At 39.0% G+C, this 20508-nt stretch overlaps 2 protein-coding genes across 2 annotated transcripts; both read left to right on the plus strand.

Moving 5' to 3' along the window:
* Nucleotides 1-45: 45 nt before the first annotated feature.
* LOC117552065 (cyclin-G2-like) lies at nt 46-12751 on the plus strand. Its single transcript, XM_034225277.1, has 8 exons — nt 46-226; nt 9125-9248; nt 9361-9498; nt 9812-10062; nt 10203-10281; nt 10374-10472; nt 11049-11251; nt 11896-12751. Exons 2-8 carry the CDS (start codon nt 9126-9128, stop codon nt 12005-12007), a joined length of 1005 nt encoding a protein of 334 aa, XP_034081168.1. The 5' UTR covers nt 46-226; nt 9125; the 3' UTR covers nt 12008-12751.
* A 691-nt stretch (nt 12752-13442) lies between these two features.
* Nucleotides 13443-20230, plus strand: LOC117552035 (sia-alpha-2,3-Gal-beta-1,4-GlcNAc-R:alpha 2,8-sialyltransferase-like). Its single transcript, XM_034225226.1, has 4 exons — nt 13443-13979; nt 15233-15355; nt 15562-16119; nt 16321-20230. The coding sequence occupies exons 1-4, from the start codon at nt 13825-13827 to the stop codon at nt 16601-16603; spliced, it is 1119 nt and encodes a 372-aa protein (XP_034081117.1). The 5' UTR covers nt 13443-13824; the 3' UTR covers nt 16604-20230.
* The last annotated feature ends 278 nt before the right edge of the window (nt 20231-20508 follow it).

The raw sequence follows: 20508 nt of genomic DNA on the forward strand, positions 1-20508 counted from the left end.
TGCACCGGAAAGGCGTTTCCAGCAATGGATGATGGTCATTGTAGTTTATCAGCAGATCAGCAGTTGTTTGTTTATTCAGGGCGGACCCTCTCTTTTCTGCAGGGATTCAGGGATCGTTTCTTTTAACGTTCACTGCATTGCATCAAGATGGAAGCATGAAGTATTAAGAGGTGCAATTCAGTTGCATCACTTTTATTACCCTGCACGTCTGCGGCTTCTGGGCAAGGTAAGACGACGGTTTGTTGATTTTCGCTAGCAAGCTAGCTTAGGTAATATTGACATATTTTGTGTTAGACGCATTGAGCGTTTTGGTATTTACAAGTGAACAGCCTTATTCTATTCATTCAGCCTTTTCTGAAATGTGTAACAGTGACCCGTTATGATTGACCTGTTCGTGTTGTTTAGCAGACATCTACATTTAATCCAAACTATTGTCAACATTGCTTTTACGACGCTTTTTCGACGCGTATTCCCAATGCAGTAATCAAACCAACCCTCTTATAATACAACAACAACAACAACCATGTTATGATCAGGAATGTGTTGTTTTTGGGCGGTTTGGCGAAAATCTTCCAGTGACACCTGACACCAAGTAGGTGTGGTTTAGGACAGGGGTTCCCAAACGTTGCCATGCCAAGGACCCCATATAGAGCTTAGCGAACCGCAGTGACGCGTCCTAAAACCCGGATGTAAACTCCTTCCGGTTCCTTCGTCAAAAACGCAATGCAATTTCTCCATAGGATTTTGGAAAATAGCTCGAAATAAGGTCTGTGGTTGACACACATGTAAGAGACGGATCACGTTTTGTTCAGCCGGATAATCTCCACATGCCTATCCTACTTTTATAATTTTTGAATCATAAATCTAGTCGCCAGAAGCAAAATGCTAACGTTATGCTATAAACGAACTACAAAAAAGTACAGCAGCAGGGTCACACGACTTCAACGTCACGCCAACTTTAGATCGTTTCAACTGACTTTCGCGCGCTTGCATATTTTAACAAAGCTTTTCATTTGAGCCACACTGAATTTCACTAGAAATCATGGCTGTGTCAATTACCAGTCTGATATCATTTTACAAAGATGACAAGAAGAGTGTAGATAGAGGAGAGAACCACTACAAGTCAGGACACGTACAGTAGTGCAGCCTAGATGAAGGTGTGCTTACCGGTGTTGTCAGGGCTAGCATGAGAGACAAGGTTTATAGAGTGTCGGTGAGTAGTGATAGCAAGAGTACCGTTAACCTAGAGTTCATTTATTCACATTAATTCCCATCAACAAATCCGTTTTATGTGTCACATGAAATCTTTATTACAAATATTACACACCAGAAAACACAGAAATATCCATGAAATAAACATACAGTATAGGCTATAAACAATTAAAGGGATAATTGGGAAGGCATTACAAATGTAAATATATTTTAAATAATAAAACAATCCCACCACCACAGGTATCTACAGGAGAAGAGGGAATTCTCTCCACAAAATGTGAATGCCCATGTGGAGAATGGAAATGCAGTCATGCAGCTGCATTAGCCATCTTTGCCATCCACAATTTCAGCTGCACTGACACCCCCTGTCAGTGGAAGAAGCCAAAGGCAGCTAAACGTACGCATTCAGTGGAGGAGCTATTTCCTCCAACCAATAACTAATTCAACCCGCTGACAAGAGAGCCCACCTCCGAAGATCGTGAATGGCTGAGGGACAGACTCAGGGGCAGGTTCTCAGGGATTTATTGGCTTCTCTCCCCCGAGCCAGAAGAGGAACACTACAACTTGGAAACACTTACTGTTCCTGAAATTATCAAATCTGTTGGGCATCAGGGACGTGAGGCAATTGTGGCAAGCATGGCATTGTCTGAGGAGCAACAGAGGGCAATTCAGGTGGCTACCACTGGTCAGCGAACCAACCCAAACTGGCATTTGTTCAGGAAAGGAAGGTTGACTGCCAGCAACTTTGGAGCTGTCCTGAGGTCAAAGCGTGTGACTGATTCCCTTATTGCCAGGGTGCTAGGGCAACAACAGGCCCTTGATGGTGTTTTGTCTGTACAGTGGGGGACAATGAATGAATGTAAGGGCGTCAGGGCATTCACCACTGCAACCCAGATGCAGGTCCATGAGTCAGGTTTGTGGCTCTCCCAATCAGGAGTGTTGGGGGCATCTCCAGATGGTCTGGTAGGGTCTTCCGCTGTGCTGGAGGTAAAGTGTCCCTACGGAGCCAGGGAAATGAAAATTAGTGAAGCATTGCAAATCAAGGGCTTCTGTGTCAGTAAGGAGGGAGAAACATTCAGCCTGCGTGAGGAACATCCTTACTGGCACCAAGTGCAAGGTCAGCTTCACCTCACTGCGAGAGACTTGCTACTTTGTGGTCTGGACTACGAAAGACAGTGTCATCATTCCGATAGCCCGAGATGACAATTGGCAGCCTAACCTGTTGGCTCTTGAGGACTTTTTCAAGGCCCACATGCTTCCAAAGCTGGCACTGCCGGAATAATCACCTTTGTCACTGTTGTGGTTATTTTCTGAAAAAGACAGAAAAACAAAAAGGCATATTAATTGACTTGTTCTGAGTAAAATAAAATATTTTTTTTTTAGAGAAAACTCATCTTCAGGATGTTATGGTTCCCCTTTGAAAATCTTTCTTGTAGCTGCTGCGATCCTTGTTTGAGTCGTTCATATGTTCGATGAAAAACATCATAAATCTATCATTTTCAAATATAGTAATTTTAAGAAATTGTGAATCGTTTTTAATTTACATTTACTCACCTTTGCAATGTTGTGGTTGTTAGAGTGTTAGGTTTCTGACTACAGAGAATAACATATTTACAAAATAATATTTCTTAATAAAAAAAGGCAGTCCATGCAGAAAACTATTGTGGTTTCTTGATTCAAGCCTGCCTCTGAATCCCAAATCACAAACCATTCTTTGGAGTAACGTTTTTGATAGAGAAAGACAGAAAACAAACATGAGCCTACCCGAGAGGCCAGACTTTTCAAGGTAAAAAGACAGTTTAAAGATTTATATTTGCAGATATTATCAGCACATCTGAGTCAAATTAACATGTGTATTAAACAGAACTTAAATAAAAGAAATAAAATGCACCCAGTTTAAATACATTGTTTGAGTTTAATGATGAACTCAAAATGTAAAACAAAGTATGAAACATGTTTCTGGATTGATTAAACAGCAGAATCTAAATAAAAGAAATAAAATGCACCCAATGAAAAGACAGTTTGAGTGTAATGATGAACTCAAAATGTAAAACAAAGTATAATAATAATACATTTTATTTATATAGTGCTTTTCTACAAAGACGCTTTACAGTATGAAGGATAGGCAAACAAATAAATATAGTAAAATAAAAGAAACAGAAAAGTCAGTCAAGAGGAAGTTGATTGAGAGGGGGGGGAGGGGGGCTTACAGAGTTGAAAAGATGTGTATGAAACATATGTGTTTACATGTGAAAAGACACTATTTTTCTGCCACCTCTTTTATGAGGACGTTGGAAGTTCACTAGTGCGCAACATACCTGCACCAGTTTATCTGCGAAGTGCCTCAGGTGAGATGGAATTAACTTTAGGATCCTAAATTCTTTCAAACGAGCATTTGCTCTCTCGACGTGAATCCTATTTTGTGCGATAAGCTTTGTAGCCTGTACTTCGCTGTGTGTCAGTTGGCCATGACAGAGGAATGGGGAATGTTGACAGTGACTCCTTCAGGAAGAATGTTCTGGATTAAGAATCCCTTGTCAGCCAATATCAGATCTCCAGGTTTGAAATGCTGAAGAACACCAGAATCCTGTACTATTTCTTTGTCACTTGTTGATCCTGGGTATAGTTTGCTGCAGTATGTGATCACAGCATTTGGTGCTACCCCCAGCAGTAGTTTGAAGGAGTGCATGCCACAGTAAGCAGAGTAGGTCTCTTTCTGGATATCCATTTGCTTGGGGATAGCAATTTTGATGTCCGTACAATCCACTATCATTCTGCAGTTTTGGATGTGCCGAAATGAAGAAGGCAAGCTGGTTTTATTTTTCTCCCGGCTGGGAACAGTACTCATTATGTCCTTAAAAAGTAATTTATGGAGAACCTCTATAAATGTTACAATCACATTTGCAGTGCAGTCAGATGAAGGTGTGTGTAATTATGACGCAGTTTCATGAGGGTCATGAAAACTTGGTCTTCAAGACTCAGTGATTTGGGGAACCAACCTTCTGGGTATGTAATGGAACCCTCAAAACGAGCAACATAGTCACACACAGCACTGAATGTGTCTATCTGGCAATCCTGTCTCCATCCGAAGAATGTTTTCCCTCAGCTGAGAGGCAGAATACTTGTCACGGCAGTAACTCTGCTTTGCCTTGGACTCCTCTAGCTGGATCTCTAGCTGCATTATGTGTCTTTGCTGAGATTGAAGTTTTTCTTCTACCGTGGTCGCTTGCTCCTCTGCATTCTCAGATAGTGGTTGAGGATCTTCATTAGCAGCCGCCTGTGTTGATGGACCTGCTTCCTCCTCAGTCATTAGACACGCAGCTTCTTCCTCCATTCCATCAATTATCCCTCTCAGACAGTAGGAATGCTCTTCTACATTCTGTGCTTTAAAAGGAAACAGGCCTTTTTCTCTTTTGTAAAAGAAAATGACAGCTGCAGATGCGGGAACAGGCATTGGGCTTCCTGTCAGCTCGTCTGTTGGGAAGATATAAAATATTAGTTTCATGGAAGTCACACCGTCACATATAAGAGCATTACAGTACATAGGCTAAAACAAAACATCTAAAGATATAACCTTGCACTTTGATAAGTCTCGTGAACATTTTCACTATTTTGACATTTGTATAGATCGATTGAACTAAAAGAAATAAATGGTAGATTAATCCATATTGAAAATAGGTGTCAGCTGCTACACTAATTATAATAGTTAGATTTCTTAATTAAGATAATATATTACTTTATTGATCCCAATTTGGGAAATGTTTGTGTTGCAGCAGCATAACAAGAAAATATAAGTTATTATATATACAAAAGTATGTGAGGGATGGAATATTAAATTGAATATAAATGTAAAATGTACATGTGATTTTACGTCCAAGAGAAGCTATGGAGCAGAGTTCTCTGCCAGCCAGAGGTGATTTGTTATTAGTTCAATATGTCAAACTGATTTCCCTGACTACAATCTTTAGTTACATGGTGAAACGTTATGCTGCTTGTACTAATTAGACTTATCATATAAGCGACACAGGTTTTTAATAGGATTTATTCATTATCTTTACTTATGTTGCGGTCTTTTCAGCAGCGCCATCTCTAAAACGGCGATACAGTCAGTACTCAAGTTGTAAAAAAAAATCAGGGGGGATGGTGGATTGTATCATATGGGGACATCATTTGTGCTGATAACCCGCCGAGGGTGGAGACCAACCAGCATAAAGATAATTATTATACTCCTAAAACAACATGCATGTTATGGATGTTCAGATACTCCTTTCATTGCTCTTGACCAAGGCACCTCAGAATTAGAGTCGGTCCCTGGGCTGCCATGGCACCACTAACATTTAGGGTCAAATGCAGAGGACAATTAGTGCAAAATCTTTTTTTCACTTTAATTTAAAGGGGGGGAGGGAATACAAAAATGTGGTTATAATGGAAGTATATGGTACAAATCTTGTAGGTTAACAGTCCCTCATTTATTATTCAGATGGATCAACTGATTATACTAATAATAAAGTCAAAATACTTTTTAGAATATTGAATTATAGTGTATTTTTTCAAAAAAGCAGTTACTGGTATACGATCAAAACTGGTATCTAAAGGGTTACATTTGTATTGTAATTAATTAAATCATTATGTAAATTAAACACTTCATGAAAAATGTGAGGAAAAAAATTTGAAAAAAATTTATCCGTCATCATTTTATTGCAGTTCAAATACAAATATTTTATGTCAACATTCCCAATGTTACTTTTTTTAACAGGGCATTAAGTGCAAATTGAAATTGTTTACAAAATATGAAAATATATTAAAAGATTATACAGATAATACAAAATAGGACCAATGTTGTCAATGGCTGCCTACTACACTCTCCCCCATCTCATAGAAGTTTCCAAAGATTTTCATAATCATGCTTTTTGGTCTCAATTTTTCTGGCTCTTGCTTTCGGATTGTTAGCTAAGCAATGGCTTTGAAGCCAAGTCTTGACATATACCTCTGGTCTGAACTTGTTCAGTGGAGGGCCAACACACTTGATGAAAAGCAAGGCTGACATGCTTTTTACCTCTAGGGAGCTTCTAGTTGTGGTTAAAATGTTCATCTGACTAAACCCACGTTCACACTCAGCTGTGGAGATGACCAGAGTGTTCACTGCTTGAAGGAGGGGTTTCAGCTCTTCTGGTGCTGGTGGTATAATTTCATCAACAGTTTTGAGTCTTACCAGCTAGCTAACACGAGAGAAAAACGTAGCTAAACTCCAAACTAAGTTGTTATTGCTACTTATGTCCATAGATTCCATCTTTGGTGACTAAAGTAATCAGTAATGACTAAGATTAATGACTCTTGACTTACCTGAAATGTTATTTTTAAATATGAAGTCCCTCAGATCGCGTTGTCCTCCTGGTTGCTTGGCCATTGTGATGACCGTTACCTGCGCTTCTGGCATCGATCAAACAGGCGCATCACGGCGCTCTGGCGCCCTCTAGGGCACTCGCATAGTATAGCGTCAGTGACTCGGTAAAAATGTCATTGCGTGTGTGCGTGCTCCCTCGCCCACAGTATATTACTCAAAATGCGCAAAATTCATGTTGAAATAGCAGTAATACCAGTGCCACGTTCATTGATAAAATTACATAAGGGATGGAAAGGGGGAATGGCAGTTTTAGAAGGGGGATGATTTTGACCGTTTTTATTTCAGGGGGGATGCCATCCCCCCCTCAACTCGAGTACTGGATACAGTCACTACCCATCATTTAAATGTCACCGTGACATGGACACAAATGTAACGTCAGCTTACCTCATAGCACGAATCCAGACTCTCCTTTGGAAAACATTGGCCGGGAAACGATAGAACGAGCACGTTTCATGCGAAGACCTGTGGCTGCAACCCGGAGCAAAGCAACAACCCATTGCGTAGCTAACTAGTAGCGCTAGCTTTAGCTAACGTTAGCTAACGAAACAAACTGCCGAGTAAACTTGGAAAACACTGGTAATTAATTATTCTATAATTTGTAAAACTACGGTGTTAAAAAAAAAATACAGATTCTAATGGTCAGATATATAGATATACAGATACTAGAGATAGGCAGGTACTTGCTTTCAAGCAGAACACGGGGGGAAACAAACTTAGCTGGAGTGTTTACGTGTTGGGCGTAATGACATACAACGGCCTCGACAATGTCTGTAGTCCTATTCAGCCACTCGGTAACAACCATTGTTTTCCAGACACGTAAACTCTTCAAAAATCACCAGTGGGGTCACTGCTGATGCATTTAATGTCGTAGAACAAAACGTGATTTATCTCTTAAATTTGTGCCAACCACAGACCTTATTTCGAGCTATTTTACAAAACCCTATGGAGAAAATGCATTGCTTTTTGACGAAGGAACCGGAAGTGCTAAAAATGCTAACTTACTTCCGGGTTTTAAGACGCGTCACTGCGGTTCTCTATAGATGAGAGTAACAAATGCGTCACTTCCGGGCAAAAATAACGGCTCCGCCCACTTTTGGGGGAAAACAACGCTGTCAGTTGAACGGCGGTCAATACAAATTCTGAAGTTTTTGCCAATCCGATCAGAAATGTAAGAAAACCGGAGACTTTTGGATCTTCAAAGAGCCCGATTCCAATGGCCAGACAGGCAAACAATTGCATTAAGCCATTATAAATCGACGATCGGGCTCGATATATGGTTAAATATAGCAGTAGGCTATCGATTTTCATAGATGAGAGTAACATCTACGTCACTTTACGGCCCCGCCCACTTTTGGTGGAAACAACGCTGTCATTTGAATGGCGATCGAGCCTGAAGCCACAGATTGATTGATTGATTGAAAAGTTTATTAACAGCTTGTATATTGGGTACAGTACAGTACAGCTCAAAACATACAATTGTTAAGGGGATGCAGACCAGAGAAAGACTTTCGTCTTGTTTACATCAGGGTCCCCCATTTCCAATTCATCATGCCATTTCCAATTCATCATGAAAGAGCTCTTCTGCTACTGTCCTTTGTTCTTAGAGGAAGTTCAGAAACACTGAACTCTTGATTATTTTTTATGTTTGAGGTGCAATAAACGACACAGCAGCTTTTTGGCATGTTAAAACTATTATTTTCTGCCTCGCTCATGAGAGTAACAGCTGGAGAAATTACAGGCTCGCCTACTGATTTTAATTTAACCATATATCGAGACGGATTGTCGATTTCCAATGATCGAATGTAATTGTTTGCCTGACTGGCCATCGTAATCGAGCTCTTTGAAGATCCAAAAATCCACGGTTTTCAAAAAAATGTGATCAGATTGGCAAAAACTTCAGAATTTGTATTGACCGCCATTCAAATGACAGCGTTGTTTTCCCCCAAAAGTGGGCGGGCCGTAATTTTTGCCCGGAAGTGACGTAGGTGTTACTCTCATCTATTATCCTCTGGCGGAGACCCCCCTGTTGCAATTTTTTTTTAAATGATGAGTACATTATGATGGAAAATATGAAAAATTAATCATACAGCTTAATACATTTTCTTAATATATATATTTCTATTAATAATTAATAATCAGTTATTCTTCTAAAAAAAAAATGTATTTATCTTTTGTTTGTCATTCATTACATTCATTGTGTCTTCTGTTATAAACATTCTTAACACAATATTAAACAGTAATATCAACAGCAAACATATTTTTAAAGCATTTTTAAAGTGATTTCTGTCTTTATAATATTATATAATTTTGAACAGTAATATGAACAATTAACATGTATTGGTGCCCCCTGGCGGCCCCCCGGGGGGTCGGGGCCCCCACTTTGAAAAACACTGGTTTAGGAGACACCATTTATAAGCCCTCTCCTCCTCTCTATAACCTGGGGAAACAGTTGTTGGATACTTTCTCTTGCACTTCAATGCATAACCATTGAAATATGTTTTGTTTTAGGATGAGGGATCATCAAGCCATTGACAGCTGGCTCCTGAAAGAGTTGAAGGCATGTTGTGCAAAAGAGTACAACTTCCTTCCCAGAGAGGCTGGACTGAAGCTGATGGAGTCGACTTCCACAGAGGTACCAACTGAACTACTTCTGCATTTTGGGCTGTCTGCGCAGATTTTTTAAGATTTAAAAAAAAATATGATATATTCCCAACAATGACTAATATATTGTGCTTTATTTTTAGAATCACAGTGGAGTGTCTGAAAAATGCAGAAACACCAGAGTGGAAGAACTGTGGGGCCTGACCAGTTTCTTTGGATACAGCGCTCAAACGTTTGTGCAAGCTGTCAATTTGCTTGATAGATTCCTCACCACTATGAAGGTAGGAATAAATTGTTGTTATTTTATTTCATGTGAAGCGTCTTTGAGCGTTAGGTAAAATACTAATCCCATGTATTATTATTTATTATTATTATGTTTGCACCACCAGATGCCAAAGCAAATTCCTTGTCTGTGTAAACATACCTGGCAATAAACTTGATTCTGATTAAATAATTTAACTATAATGTGTTAAAACAAGTTAAAACTTTGCATGTTTTCATCTCACGATCACAAAAAAGAAGAAAACACAACAACAATGACCTTGAATCATGGGATGTTGACTCACACTTATCACTGTTGTGTTATGGTGTCAGGTGCAGCCCAAACACTTGCCCTGCATTGGAGTCTGCTGCCTTCACATTGCAGCAAAAATGGTCGAGGAAGAAAGCAATGTCTCACCCACCCATGAACTCATTCGCATCAGCCAAAGCAAGTTCACGGTGTCTGACCTGTGTCGTATGGAGAAGATCATCTCAGAGAAGCTGAGCGTGGAGCCCGAGGCAGTGACAGCTATAACCTTTCTGCACCTCTACTACCCAGCCTTTACATCCCTCTCAGCTGGAAGGTAAGCTTTTCATTTTTGTTTGCTTACTCTTGTTATTATTGCTGATACATTGCTCCAGTTTGCATTGAGTTGGTCAAACACATGCTGCCTTATGAGCTTTTTACTGGCGGATCACATTAGGATTCCCTCTATATTTTAAGGGAGGAGATCCCAAGCATTGGGAGACTGGAAGCCCAGCTAAAAGCCTGCTTATGCCGGCTTGTTTTCTCTAAAGCAAAAGTAAGGATTGATATCCGGAGAACATTTCATAGCATAGCAGACCTCACACTGTGTCATGTGACTTATGAATTTACTGATTTCCTTCTTCACAGCCATCAGTGCTGGCACTGTCCCTCATTGCTCAAGAGTTCGAAGGCCTCCAGTCCATCACCTTGTTGAAGATTGTACAGCAATTCCAAAGACACCTAAAGGTATTTAGGATAGGGCTGCCACAACTCATTATTTCACTAATCACTGATGTTTACGCTGTAAAAATATCGACATAGTGTAAAATGGCCATCACATCTCCTTATAGACCTTGGTGTCGTAAAATGTCTGAGAAATAATCTGAAACCACTTGAAAAAATGACTTAAGCAATTTGTTATCCAGCTTTTAGGCCACAAATATTCTATAGATTAATTATAGACTAAATCAAATCGCACTTTTTAAAGTTACACTTTCATTAGGCTTCATAGTGTCTGATGTGAAATCTATATTTTTGATAAATAATCCAACTTCTTTCCTCTATGTTTTTCTGGACTTTTTTGTCCACTGCTGTCAGACTCTTGGATTCAATTTGTTTTCACTATCACATTATGTTGAAAGACATATTTCACAGCATTTAGCTCTCTTATATGGCTCATATTTTACTGTTTTTTTCCTTTACTCCATTACTTCTTACAACAATCTTACCATACCACGTCAACATGTATGTGGGAAAACTGTTGTTGATGACTTTTAAGACTGTTTGCCACCTCTCAGATGTTTCCTTTTTTTTTTTTCATAGATCAGTGAAGGCGAGCTTCTCCACTGGAAGGAACTTGTGGCAAAATGCATGACTGAATACCGCTCAAGTGAATGTAACAAACCAGACAACAAAAAGCTTGTTTGGATCGTTTCGAGGAGGACGGCTCAGAATCTTCAAGCCAATCACTTCTCCGTGCCCGGCCTGCCAACGATTCCTGAGGGGAGCTGGGACGAGAGTGAAAGGTTAATATTCCAGTTTTCTTTTTCCCGAATGCCAACACACACATTTTTAAGTTTCATGGAGGCCTCCAATTCATGACTTGGGCAAATCACAGCTGCTAACATTAAATACATGTTTGCTGGAAAAGACAGTCTTACCAATCCAAGCCTTAATTTAATACACACTCTACATTTGAATATTTAGCCCTGGCTCAATAGCATTTTTAGACCTTTCATGTAAATAGCCACATGTTTTATACTTCACACTTGAAGTTTGCAACACATGCTTTCTGTTTTTGAAAATGTGTCTCCTAGCCAAAGCCGAAAAAACTCCATAGTTATTTTTCTTTAAGGCAGAGCACATATAGCTTTGGAACTGGAGAGTCGCTGGTTCAAGTCCCAGAATGGACCAAATACGGAGTGTGGACTGATACTTTGAGAGGTCCCAGTTCCCCTCCTTGTTTCTGCCAAACTGCCCTTGAGCAAGGCCCCACACTGCTCCATGGCGAACTGCATACAGTTAAATGCAGAGTCTAAATTTCACTGTGTTTTGAGGATGAAAAAGTAGATTTGAATTGAATCCTTCATTTCCATTACACAACATGTTCTGTCTGTTCACTCATTGATTAATCAGCACTCAGTATTAACGGCATCTTTTACTTCCCTAGCGAGGACTCTTGTGAGGACATGAGCTGTGGAGAAGACAGCCCATGCGGCTCGCCAGGAAGTGACGGCGAAGGAGCCTTCTTCTCCTCTGCCTTTCTCAACCGCCAAAAGTGACGAGTCCTCATTGTGAAGTAGTCAGAAGTGTGTTTGTCCCCTGAACTGTATCTGATTTAAGGTGGTCCTCATGTTTCTGAGCAAACCTGTGTTTCACTCGTCATACCACCAAAGGTACGACAAGTGACATGTTTCAATCAAGTGCCTGTGTTGATTCAGTTAACTGTCGTTTTTTTTTATGTTATAAAAACATATCGTATTAATGCAAAATGGAAAATTGCAATATCTTGGCAGCTTGATGGTAATATGAATGTCTTTTTCCGAGATGTTCTCTTTTGTGTTTGTTTGTGTCCAAGCTGGGCATACTCCAGGAAAAGCAGTGAAGCACAACGGAGAAATAGTGTATATCAGTCATGAGGTACACTCACTGTTGAATACCAGCTAACACACTAACACATTCTCAAAAAAAAATCGAACCCATTTTTATAATCATTACTTTAAATATACACATTATTCTGCAAGTGTATGTTATGTACACAATCCTAATGTGGCAAATAGACCTTTGTAGTGTGAAAATACCAGACTGTATATGCATGGAATCATAGAATATGTGATGATGAATGGATGTTTACCAAAATAAGCTTACTGTAAAAAAAAAGTTTAAAAAAATGTATATATCATGTAAAAAAAGAAGGAACAAATATGTTTTGTGAATGCTACATTATGAATGTTGTATTTGATTACGTGTGAGTGTGTTGGAAGGTTCAGAAACAATACTTCCAAATAAAAAAAGCTTTGTATACATGTTTTGCTTCAATTCACTTGATTGTATTTTGAATTGTCAACTGGTGGTGAACTGGAGCATTGCTCACACTAATATACTGAAGGTGTCATAGGCAGCTTTATCACAACAGAAATGTTTCCTGAATACAATTACAAACCAACATCTGGTACAAAACACATACTCTAGTGACAGGAATGTATTTGAGATCCTATGGTAATTCATGCATGAAACCAGAAGTTTGGCATGTGTTGCAAAAATATGTCCTCTCTTACTAAGTACAATGTTCGCCTCTGAATGGAAAGTAGGATTATAGAATATAAATCAAGTAAAATACCCCAAGTATATTTGGTTGTTTGCACAAATACACATTAATATATAAAAGTATGAACATTGTCTTAACAAAGAATAAAAGATTAAAAAGGAAGGCTGCTCATGTGCATTAAAATAGGTTTTGATATCCTTAATAATGAAGGTCCTTTTTAGATTGTTTTAATATCAATAATGGAGATGGAAGTAGGTTGCTCCTTTGTTATTTCACTAAATATATTAAATACATTGTTTGAGTAATGTTCAGATTAAAGATCACAGGTCACACCAGAGGATTTGACAGTATGATCTTTCCTCCCTCATCTCCCTTTTTCTCTCCCATTAAATGAATTATCATTTCAATATTTGTGTGAGAGAGAGGGGGTGGTGGTGATGATGATGATGATGCTGCTGGTGGCAGTGGACGGGGCTTGTCTCTTTTAGCTGGCTGGATGTGTTGACAACTTGAAGTGCATTTCTGCTCCATCTCCATGATTAAACCGGCAGCTCGGAGGGGAGTCCCAGCGGAGGGTGAAGCACCAGCAGCAGCAGCAGCAGCAGCAGAAGAAGGAGCAGTCAGGGGGAATGAGAGCTGATCGAGTCGAGGCATCTTCACTATCATGCACCCGACTCCAACCACCAGCCGTCCATTTTACACGATTATATGAGCCCAGGAGCGCCAGTTTGTCTGTGTCCTGCAGACAGCCAGTGTGCAGAATACCCTAAAATGACAAGATAGGCCAACGCCTCGGTGCAGCTACATACAGGGAATGAAAACGCTCCCAAGATGGTCCGCATCGCAAAGGCCCTGGGTTTGGTTATTCTGTGCGTCGCCGTGCTCATACTGTCGCTCATCAGCTATGTGTCTCTCCGAAAAGACAGCCTCTTTGCCTCCTCTAATTTCATTGGAGGCCCGAGGATTATGTTCCACGCAGGATTTAGGTGAGTAGTTTTTGTTGATGTGATGCAGATAATTATTGTTGGGGTAAAATATAAACACTGAGGCCTTGTATTGACGATTCAACTTGAATGTGATGCACTTACAAGCGCACCCCACCACTTTCCCTTCAATTTGGTTAAAAAATACCTTCTGTCAATCAGACAGTGAGCTGTCCGAGATGCTGTTGTTTCCCTGGGCGATGCATGTCGTGATATACAGTGAAGTAAAGTACTTGCACTGTAAACGTTTGCATCATCAGCAGCTCCACATCCTGAGCTCAAAAGTACTTTTACTCAATTACTGTGCTCGGGGGTTATTTTTGAGTCACGTGCACTTCATTTGTATGTTTAGTATAATACTGTTTCTTTTTACCCTGCTACATTTATTGGACAGTTATAGTTCTGATTTGTTAGGTTGAAGACCATTACATAACCATAACAGATTACAGTGGTGGAAAGTAACATGTATCATTTTGAGGTACTAGTACTTGAGTATTTCCATTCCATGTTTCCATTTATTTCACTTTTTACATAAATAAAACATATGGTATATAATTTGATACAATACAGTAGTAAATTATCTTTACTATGGTATTTAAAACATGTAAAATGGGCTCGACTGACAAGTTACAACATTAAATTACTCTTGAATGGATTCGTTAGTTAAGTGGTGAAAGTTGGCTTTACCTCATCCAGCTAAAGCCCTTTCTAACTAAATGTGTAATACAAATGTTGGTATTATATTGTCCATGACTTTAAGACAGAGTTTTCAATTAATCTAATGTGCCAATTGTAAATGTTAGTATATTTTCAATAAATGGAGTTTGGTGCAGATCCAAAGCAGACCTTTTCTAGAACAGTCCTACCAGATAAAGGAATATTTTACAACCAGGCTACCTACAGTTATTGACGATAAAGATCAGATTAATAATTAACTGATGCATTTATCTTTTCAGATATATAAAATGTGTTCAGGTTTTCTGTTGCATTTGAAAGGATAAAGAAACATTTAATTTAAACATTTTCCAAGAACATGGAGACAACAAAGCACAACCATATCCGACATTAATGCTTGTTTGTGGCTTTAGGAAAAACTCCTTATTTTCCCAGAATGACCACACCAGATCTGCGTGGATTTATTGTTCAAATACCTCAATGATAAGACAATATCAAACATAAACAAATGCGAGAGCAGTTCCCACATAGCACACAACACTGTCTCAGAATCATATGTTTTAAATCATTGTTGTTCACAGGTCTCAGTTTGCCTTGAATTTCCTGGACCCCTCTTTCATCCCCTTAACTAACGCTCTGAACGAAGAGCTCCAGGGAAAATCGTCCAAATGGAAGTTCAACAAGACGGCTTTTTATCAGCAGAGGTGAGATATTGAAATTCTAGCTATTTACAACCCTACTTCTACTTATACTGTAGGCCTAGTTTATGTCACCCTGCAGGATACGTTTGTAAGGTTTCTCTGTAAAAGCTATTTTTTGATACTTCCCACTTTGATACTGTAACACTGCAGAGAGTGGGATCAGAGTACTTCTTCTGCCACTGCCTGTCACATTTATTTTCTTTCTTCAGGAAAGATATCTTCAGCTACATTGACATTCCCACCAACTTCTCCCTCACAAAGAACAGTGTGCGTGTCGGCCAGTTGATGCACTTTGACTACTCCAGCCACAAGTACGTCTTCTCCATCAGCAACAACTTGAAGTCCCTGCTCCCAGACACCTCTCCAATCCGCAACAAGCATTACAGCATGTGCGCCGTGGTGGGCAACAGCGGTATCCTAACAGGAAGCCACTGTGGCCCCGAGATCGACCAGGCCGACTTTGTCTTCCGCTGCAACTTCGCCCCCACAGAGATCTACTCCAAGGACGTGGGCAAAAAGACCAACCTGACCACCTTCAACCCCAGCATCCTGGAGAGGTACTACAATAACCTGCTGACCATTCAGGACAGGAATAATTTCTTCCTCAACCTGAAGAAGCTGGAGGGAGCCATCCTGTGGATCCCTGCCTTCTTCCTTCACACCTCAGCCACAGTTACCAGGACCCTGGTGGACTTCTTTGTGGAGCATAAGGGACAACTGAAAGTGGAACTGGCCTGGCCTGGAAACATCATGCATGATGTCAACAAGTAAGAGTGTAGATCTTCTTGATAGTTCATTTACTGTCAACCAACGGGACATTGCAGTGATTGTGTTTTTATACAATTTACCATACGTGAATTGGGATTATTGTGTGTCATAATGATGAAAGATGAATCCTTTTTATTATTCTTATTCTTTAACATGTCATTTCTGATTGTGGATGACTTACTTGTCTTTTCTTCTTACAGATACTGGAAGACTAAAAACCTCTCCCCCAAACGTCTCAGCACTGGAATCCTAATGTACACGCTGGCCTCCGCCATGTGCGACGAGATCCATCTCTACGGCTTCTGGCCTTTTGGATGGGACCCCAACACAGGCAACGATCTGCCGTACCACTACTACGACAAGAAAGGGACCAAATTCACCACCAAGTGGCAGGAGACCCACCAGCTGCCCACCGAGTTCAAGCTGCTCTACAAGCTGCACAGGGAGGGTGTGATTAAACTCAGCGTGACGCACTGCTCGTAGATTTGCCATGGATGAGTCCAGAGACCAGATACAGCCGCTCAGCTCACTTCTGTTGTGAACCACAATGCATGATAAGTGTTAATGCAAATTTCTACACCCTCAATCGACAAACACACATTCACATCATGCTGTAACTTCACATGACGATGTCACAGACTTATCACAGCGTTGTAACTCATTTATTGGTATATTGTTGTCTTCAGCACTGCACAGTTAGGGCTTTTTACGTCGCTCAGTTGCTTACATTACTCTCCTTTGCATGGCTGCTGGCCGTGGTGACACAGCTTGAACTATTTGAAATGAGGTTTGCAGGGGGATGCAACAAAAAGTTAAATCATACAGTTCAGTTTAACACAGTATTGATTTATTAATCGCCTTTTACAGCAGTATACTGATTCTTTACACTGAAATCACTGCCTAATCTCAGGGAAAGAGTTAGATCAGTGTATTTTTGTAATCAGATTAAATGCCTCAAGAGAGGTGCAGTTTCTGTTTGCAGGCCTTTTTCTCCCCATGAGGTGTCAGACAATCTGCACTGCTCTAGAAGATGGTATTTGTTTACAAGACTACACCCCATATAAATATACACACACACACACACACACACACACACACACACACACACACACACACACACACACACACACACACACACACACACACACACACACACACACACACACACACACACACACACACAAATGTTGTTGTTCAATTTTTCTTTTGATTCTACAATTTTTTTTAAAGTTATTTGACATTCCAACAATAAGCCATACATTCATGGACAGTGCGTTGTCATTTGAATACAGCATTTTAGAAAGTGGTATTGACCTACATTAGGTTCTGCGACATTTAAAAACATCTACCATTAGCAAGTCCACAGCCATACTAGCGGCTACATTTGAGTCATTGAACTTCCAAAAAAATAAATACCCAAAATGCTGTTTACCAACACAGCGTTTTCATACATTTATTTGAGTTTGGCACCAATTGAGCAAGGACCATTCTAGAGGTTATTTTATGATATTTAAAATATATCTTAAAGGCAGTACGTTGGGTTAAAGATCACAGGGTATTTATTTTTCTGTCAATTACAATTTTAGTTCTATGAAGCGAATGTGTCAATGCATGAGAGTCACAAAGTGGGGCTAAGGTTGCTCCAGCTCTACGTAAATTCATTTCTCAGTTTGTCCTAATTAACTAATAGCTAGTTTAAAAACTCAGGAAGAAGGCCAAAAAAAGTAGCCCCCCATAAAACTAATTTTGTTTTGCTTTTTGCACGTTTTTTTGTACAATTTAAACAAACGAGGTCTATGTATCCTTTAAAACCCAATATCTTTGCTAATAAATACTTTTAAATGTGTTAGGGGGTCAACAAACTGACAATCCTGTGTAAACGTTGGTATGACTATTGTTATATGTATTACCTACATAGATGACAACATCATGCAGAAATAATTATGTTTTTAAGTAAGGCTAGTAATATTAATGCAGTTTAGCACTGCAGATTGTCAAATGTCCGATCATGCTAATCTAGCATGTTTTTCGGTCCTTAAGTCTGACTTTCCTGGCATATCATTTTGTAATTTGAGGTATTTGATAAAGTTTACATTTTAACACAGTTTAGATGTGTCAAATTCAATACTATCTTTTTTACTGCTTAATTCAAACTGATGTTTGTTAGCAAGCTAACGTTAGCTTTGTTAGTTGGTTCAGTTGAAGTTAGCCTGCACCTGCAGTTAAGTCAGCGTATATAGAAGTAGTATCAAGACAACACAAACATACTTTTTTGAAGCTCATGTGTTTGAAATGATCAAAAAGGCTAAGTTTGAATTTACGAACAGCTGCAACCAGCTCCAGAAAACAAAGCTGTTGAATAATTGAAAAATGGAGACACTATTTTACAATTCTTACCAATAACAAGGCAGAACATTTAAAGTGAATCCAGAGGGTACCAGACCATCTTGTGACCTAAATTGCAGTGCTAGCGTGGCAATTATAAATAGAAAAATAAATCATTTTGGACAGTTTTTTTTCTCCAAATATATCTATCAAGAGGAAAATACACTATTTGTTACATATCTTTAGTTGGAGGGGGGTTAATCATCCATCATGTACCATATCATTCCAATATTTGTGACATAAAACAAGGAATTTAGTGAATGTTATATGACTTAAGTGCATCTCGTATAAAGAGCATGATCCATTTAAATGACATTGCATGTGAGGCACTAACAAATCTTTTAGGCTAGTTTTATACAACCTTTTTGAAGATTGTTTTGAGGGTAAAAATTTAGTTATTTGCTATTGTTTGTACTACTGACGGTGTATTCCTCAAGGATAACACCAGTGTCTTTGTATAAGATACTTCCGAAGGCTAAAGAAAGAACCCTAATATATTTTACATGGGACCAAAACCTATAGATAAACTTAAAAATGAACAAGCTTTATTTTTTGTAACTCTAGATACTCTTGGGTTCTCAAAAACAGTGTTCCCTGTCATGCTTCACTGATGCAGACATGGGGGGTGGGGGTTCAAAGCTGGCCACATGACTCGTCTCATGAGTCTACAATGTGGTCCTGGTTGCAATACCCTGGCTGAGACTGAGGTTTGAAACATCGAGCTACGCAGTCATTCATACTTCCAGATGTGTGCTTTTGTGCTCATTTAGATAGTATGTGAGGCATTTGATTGGCATGCTGTCATACTAGAGTTCCTTTTGCTGTCTCATTTTGGCAACATTTCAGATGACGTTTGTGTCTCGTCTCCGAATAACAGTGCAGTAACAAACATGAAACCACATATCGGATGATAATGTTTGAACTTTAGCTGAATTTTATTGATGTCTTTTATGTCTACATTAAAGGATATTTTCTGTAGACCCTTCATAAGAAATGTGTACACCAAAGACGAAGTGTTCAAAAAGGAAATGTTTGGCTGGATAAGGATTGGTTTGGGATTAAGGAAGCCAAATGACAATTAACAACAAGTATTATTGTAACAGAAATAGAGTTTCCTTTTTATGGTGTTGAATTTGATGTTGAATATCATTCTTTGTGGCACAACAATAATGTCAAACTTTTTGTTTCTTGGCTTCAGCCAAATTAATGTGGTGGAATTTATTTGTGACTCCATGAATGTCCTAGACAGATTTGTTTGAAAAATCCACTGACATGAATGCGGGACATTTTTAAGTTTCTCTCTTTATTTAATTAAAATCAATGTGTAGAATGTGTGTAAACAATAACAATGCTAACAAAGTCTGCGAGGATTGTATTTCCAGTCAGATTAGCAGTTTATCTTTGTGTGCATTACATTTAAACGACAAGACAGTGACATGTACATAAACATAAAATGTCTTTATTCCAAACGCAGCACTATACAGGTTTTCGTTCCAACAACCCTTTAACATTCTTGTACTTGTGTTTGATCTGCATGGCAAATATTATCCATAATGCATAAAAAAGCTTGGCTGCTTATGTACATGTCGTATACAATTCATAAATCATATAAATGACTTATCTATCTTGGTTGTTCTAACAAAATCATCCATATAAGAAATGTAACCATGTCTTAAATGTTTTTGGATTATACTCCATGATAAATATACGTTATGTGCCTGCATATTCTTCCATCAATGTGTCAAATACAAACTTTATTTTTTCTCTGATATGACCCATTTTAATACAATAATTGACTGTTTTTCACATCCAAAACATTCAAGTTTTATAACAATACCTGTACATTATTACTATATACAGTTTCTAGGGGCTTGTACTCCACTTTCTCACAGACTGTGAATAAACAACATCACACAGCAATTTTTAAGAGGGGAATTCGCATTGTCACAACAATATTGGGCCCGAAAAAAAATGTAATTTAATTTTTAAGATCTTAAAAGATC

Source organism: Gymnodraco acuticeps, unplaced genomic scaffold, assembly GCF_902827175.1.
Source record: "Gymnodraco acuticeps unplaced genomic scaffold, fGymAcu1.1, whole genome shotgun sequence".
Classification (NCBI taxonomy): Eukaryota; Metazoa; Chordata; class Actinopteri; order Perciformes; family Bathydraconidae; genus Gymnodraco; species Gymnodraco acuticeps.

Excerpts from the sequence above, each read along its gene's own strand:
- LOC117552035 (XM_034225226.1), top strand. The coding sequence starts at position 13,825 with ATGGTCCGCATCGCAAAGGCCCTGGGTTTGGTTATTCTGTGCGTCGCC. Across the intron at positions 13,980-15,232 it reads ATGTTCCACGCAGGATTTAG|GTCTCAGTTTGCCTTGAATT; the intron begins GTGAGTAGTTTT and ends TGTTGTTCACAG. Across the intron at positions 16,120-16,320 it reads ATCATGCATGATGTCAACAA|ATACTGGAAGACTAAAAACC; the intron begins GTAAGAGTGTAG and ends TTCTTCTTACAG.
- LOC117552065 (XM_034225277.1), top strand. The coding sequence starts at position 9,126 with ATGAGGGATCATCAAGCCATTGACAGCTGGCTCCTGAAAGAGTTGAAG. Across the intron at positions 9,249-9,360 it reads TGGAGTCGACTTCCACAGAG|AATCACAGTGGAGTGTCTGA; the intron begins GTACCAACTGAA and ends CTTTATTTTTAG. Across the intron at positions 10,063-10,202 it reads ACATCCCTCTCAGCTGGAAG|GGAGGAGATCCCAAGCATTG; the intron begins GTAAGCTTTTCA and ends CTATATTTTAAG.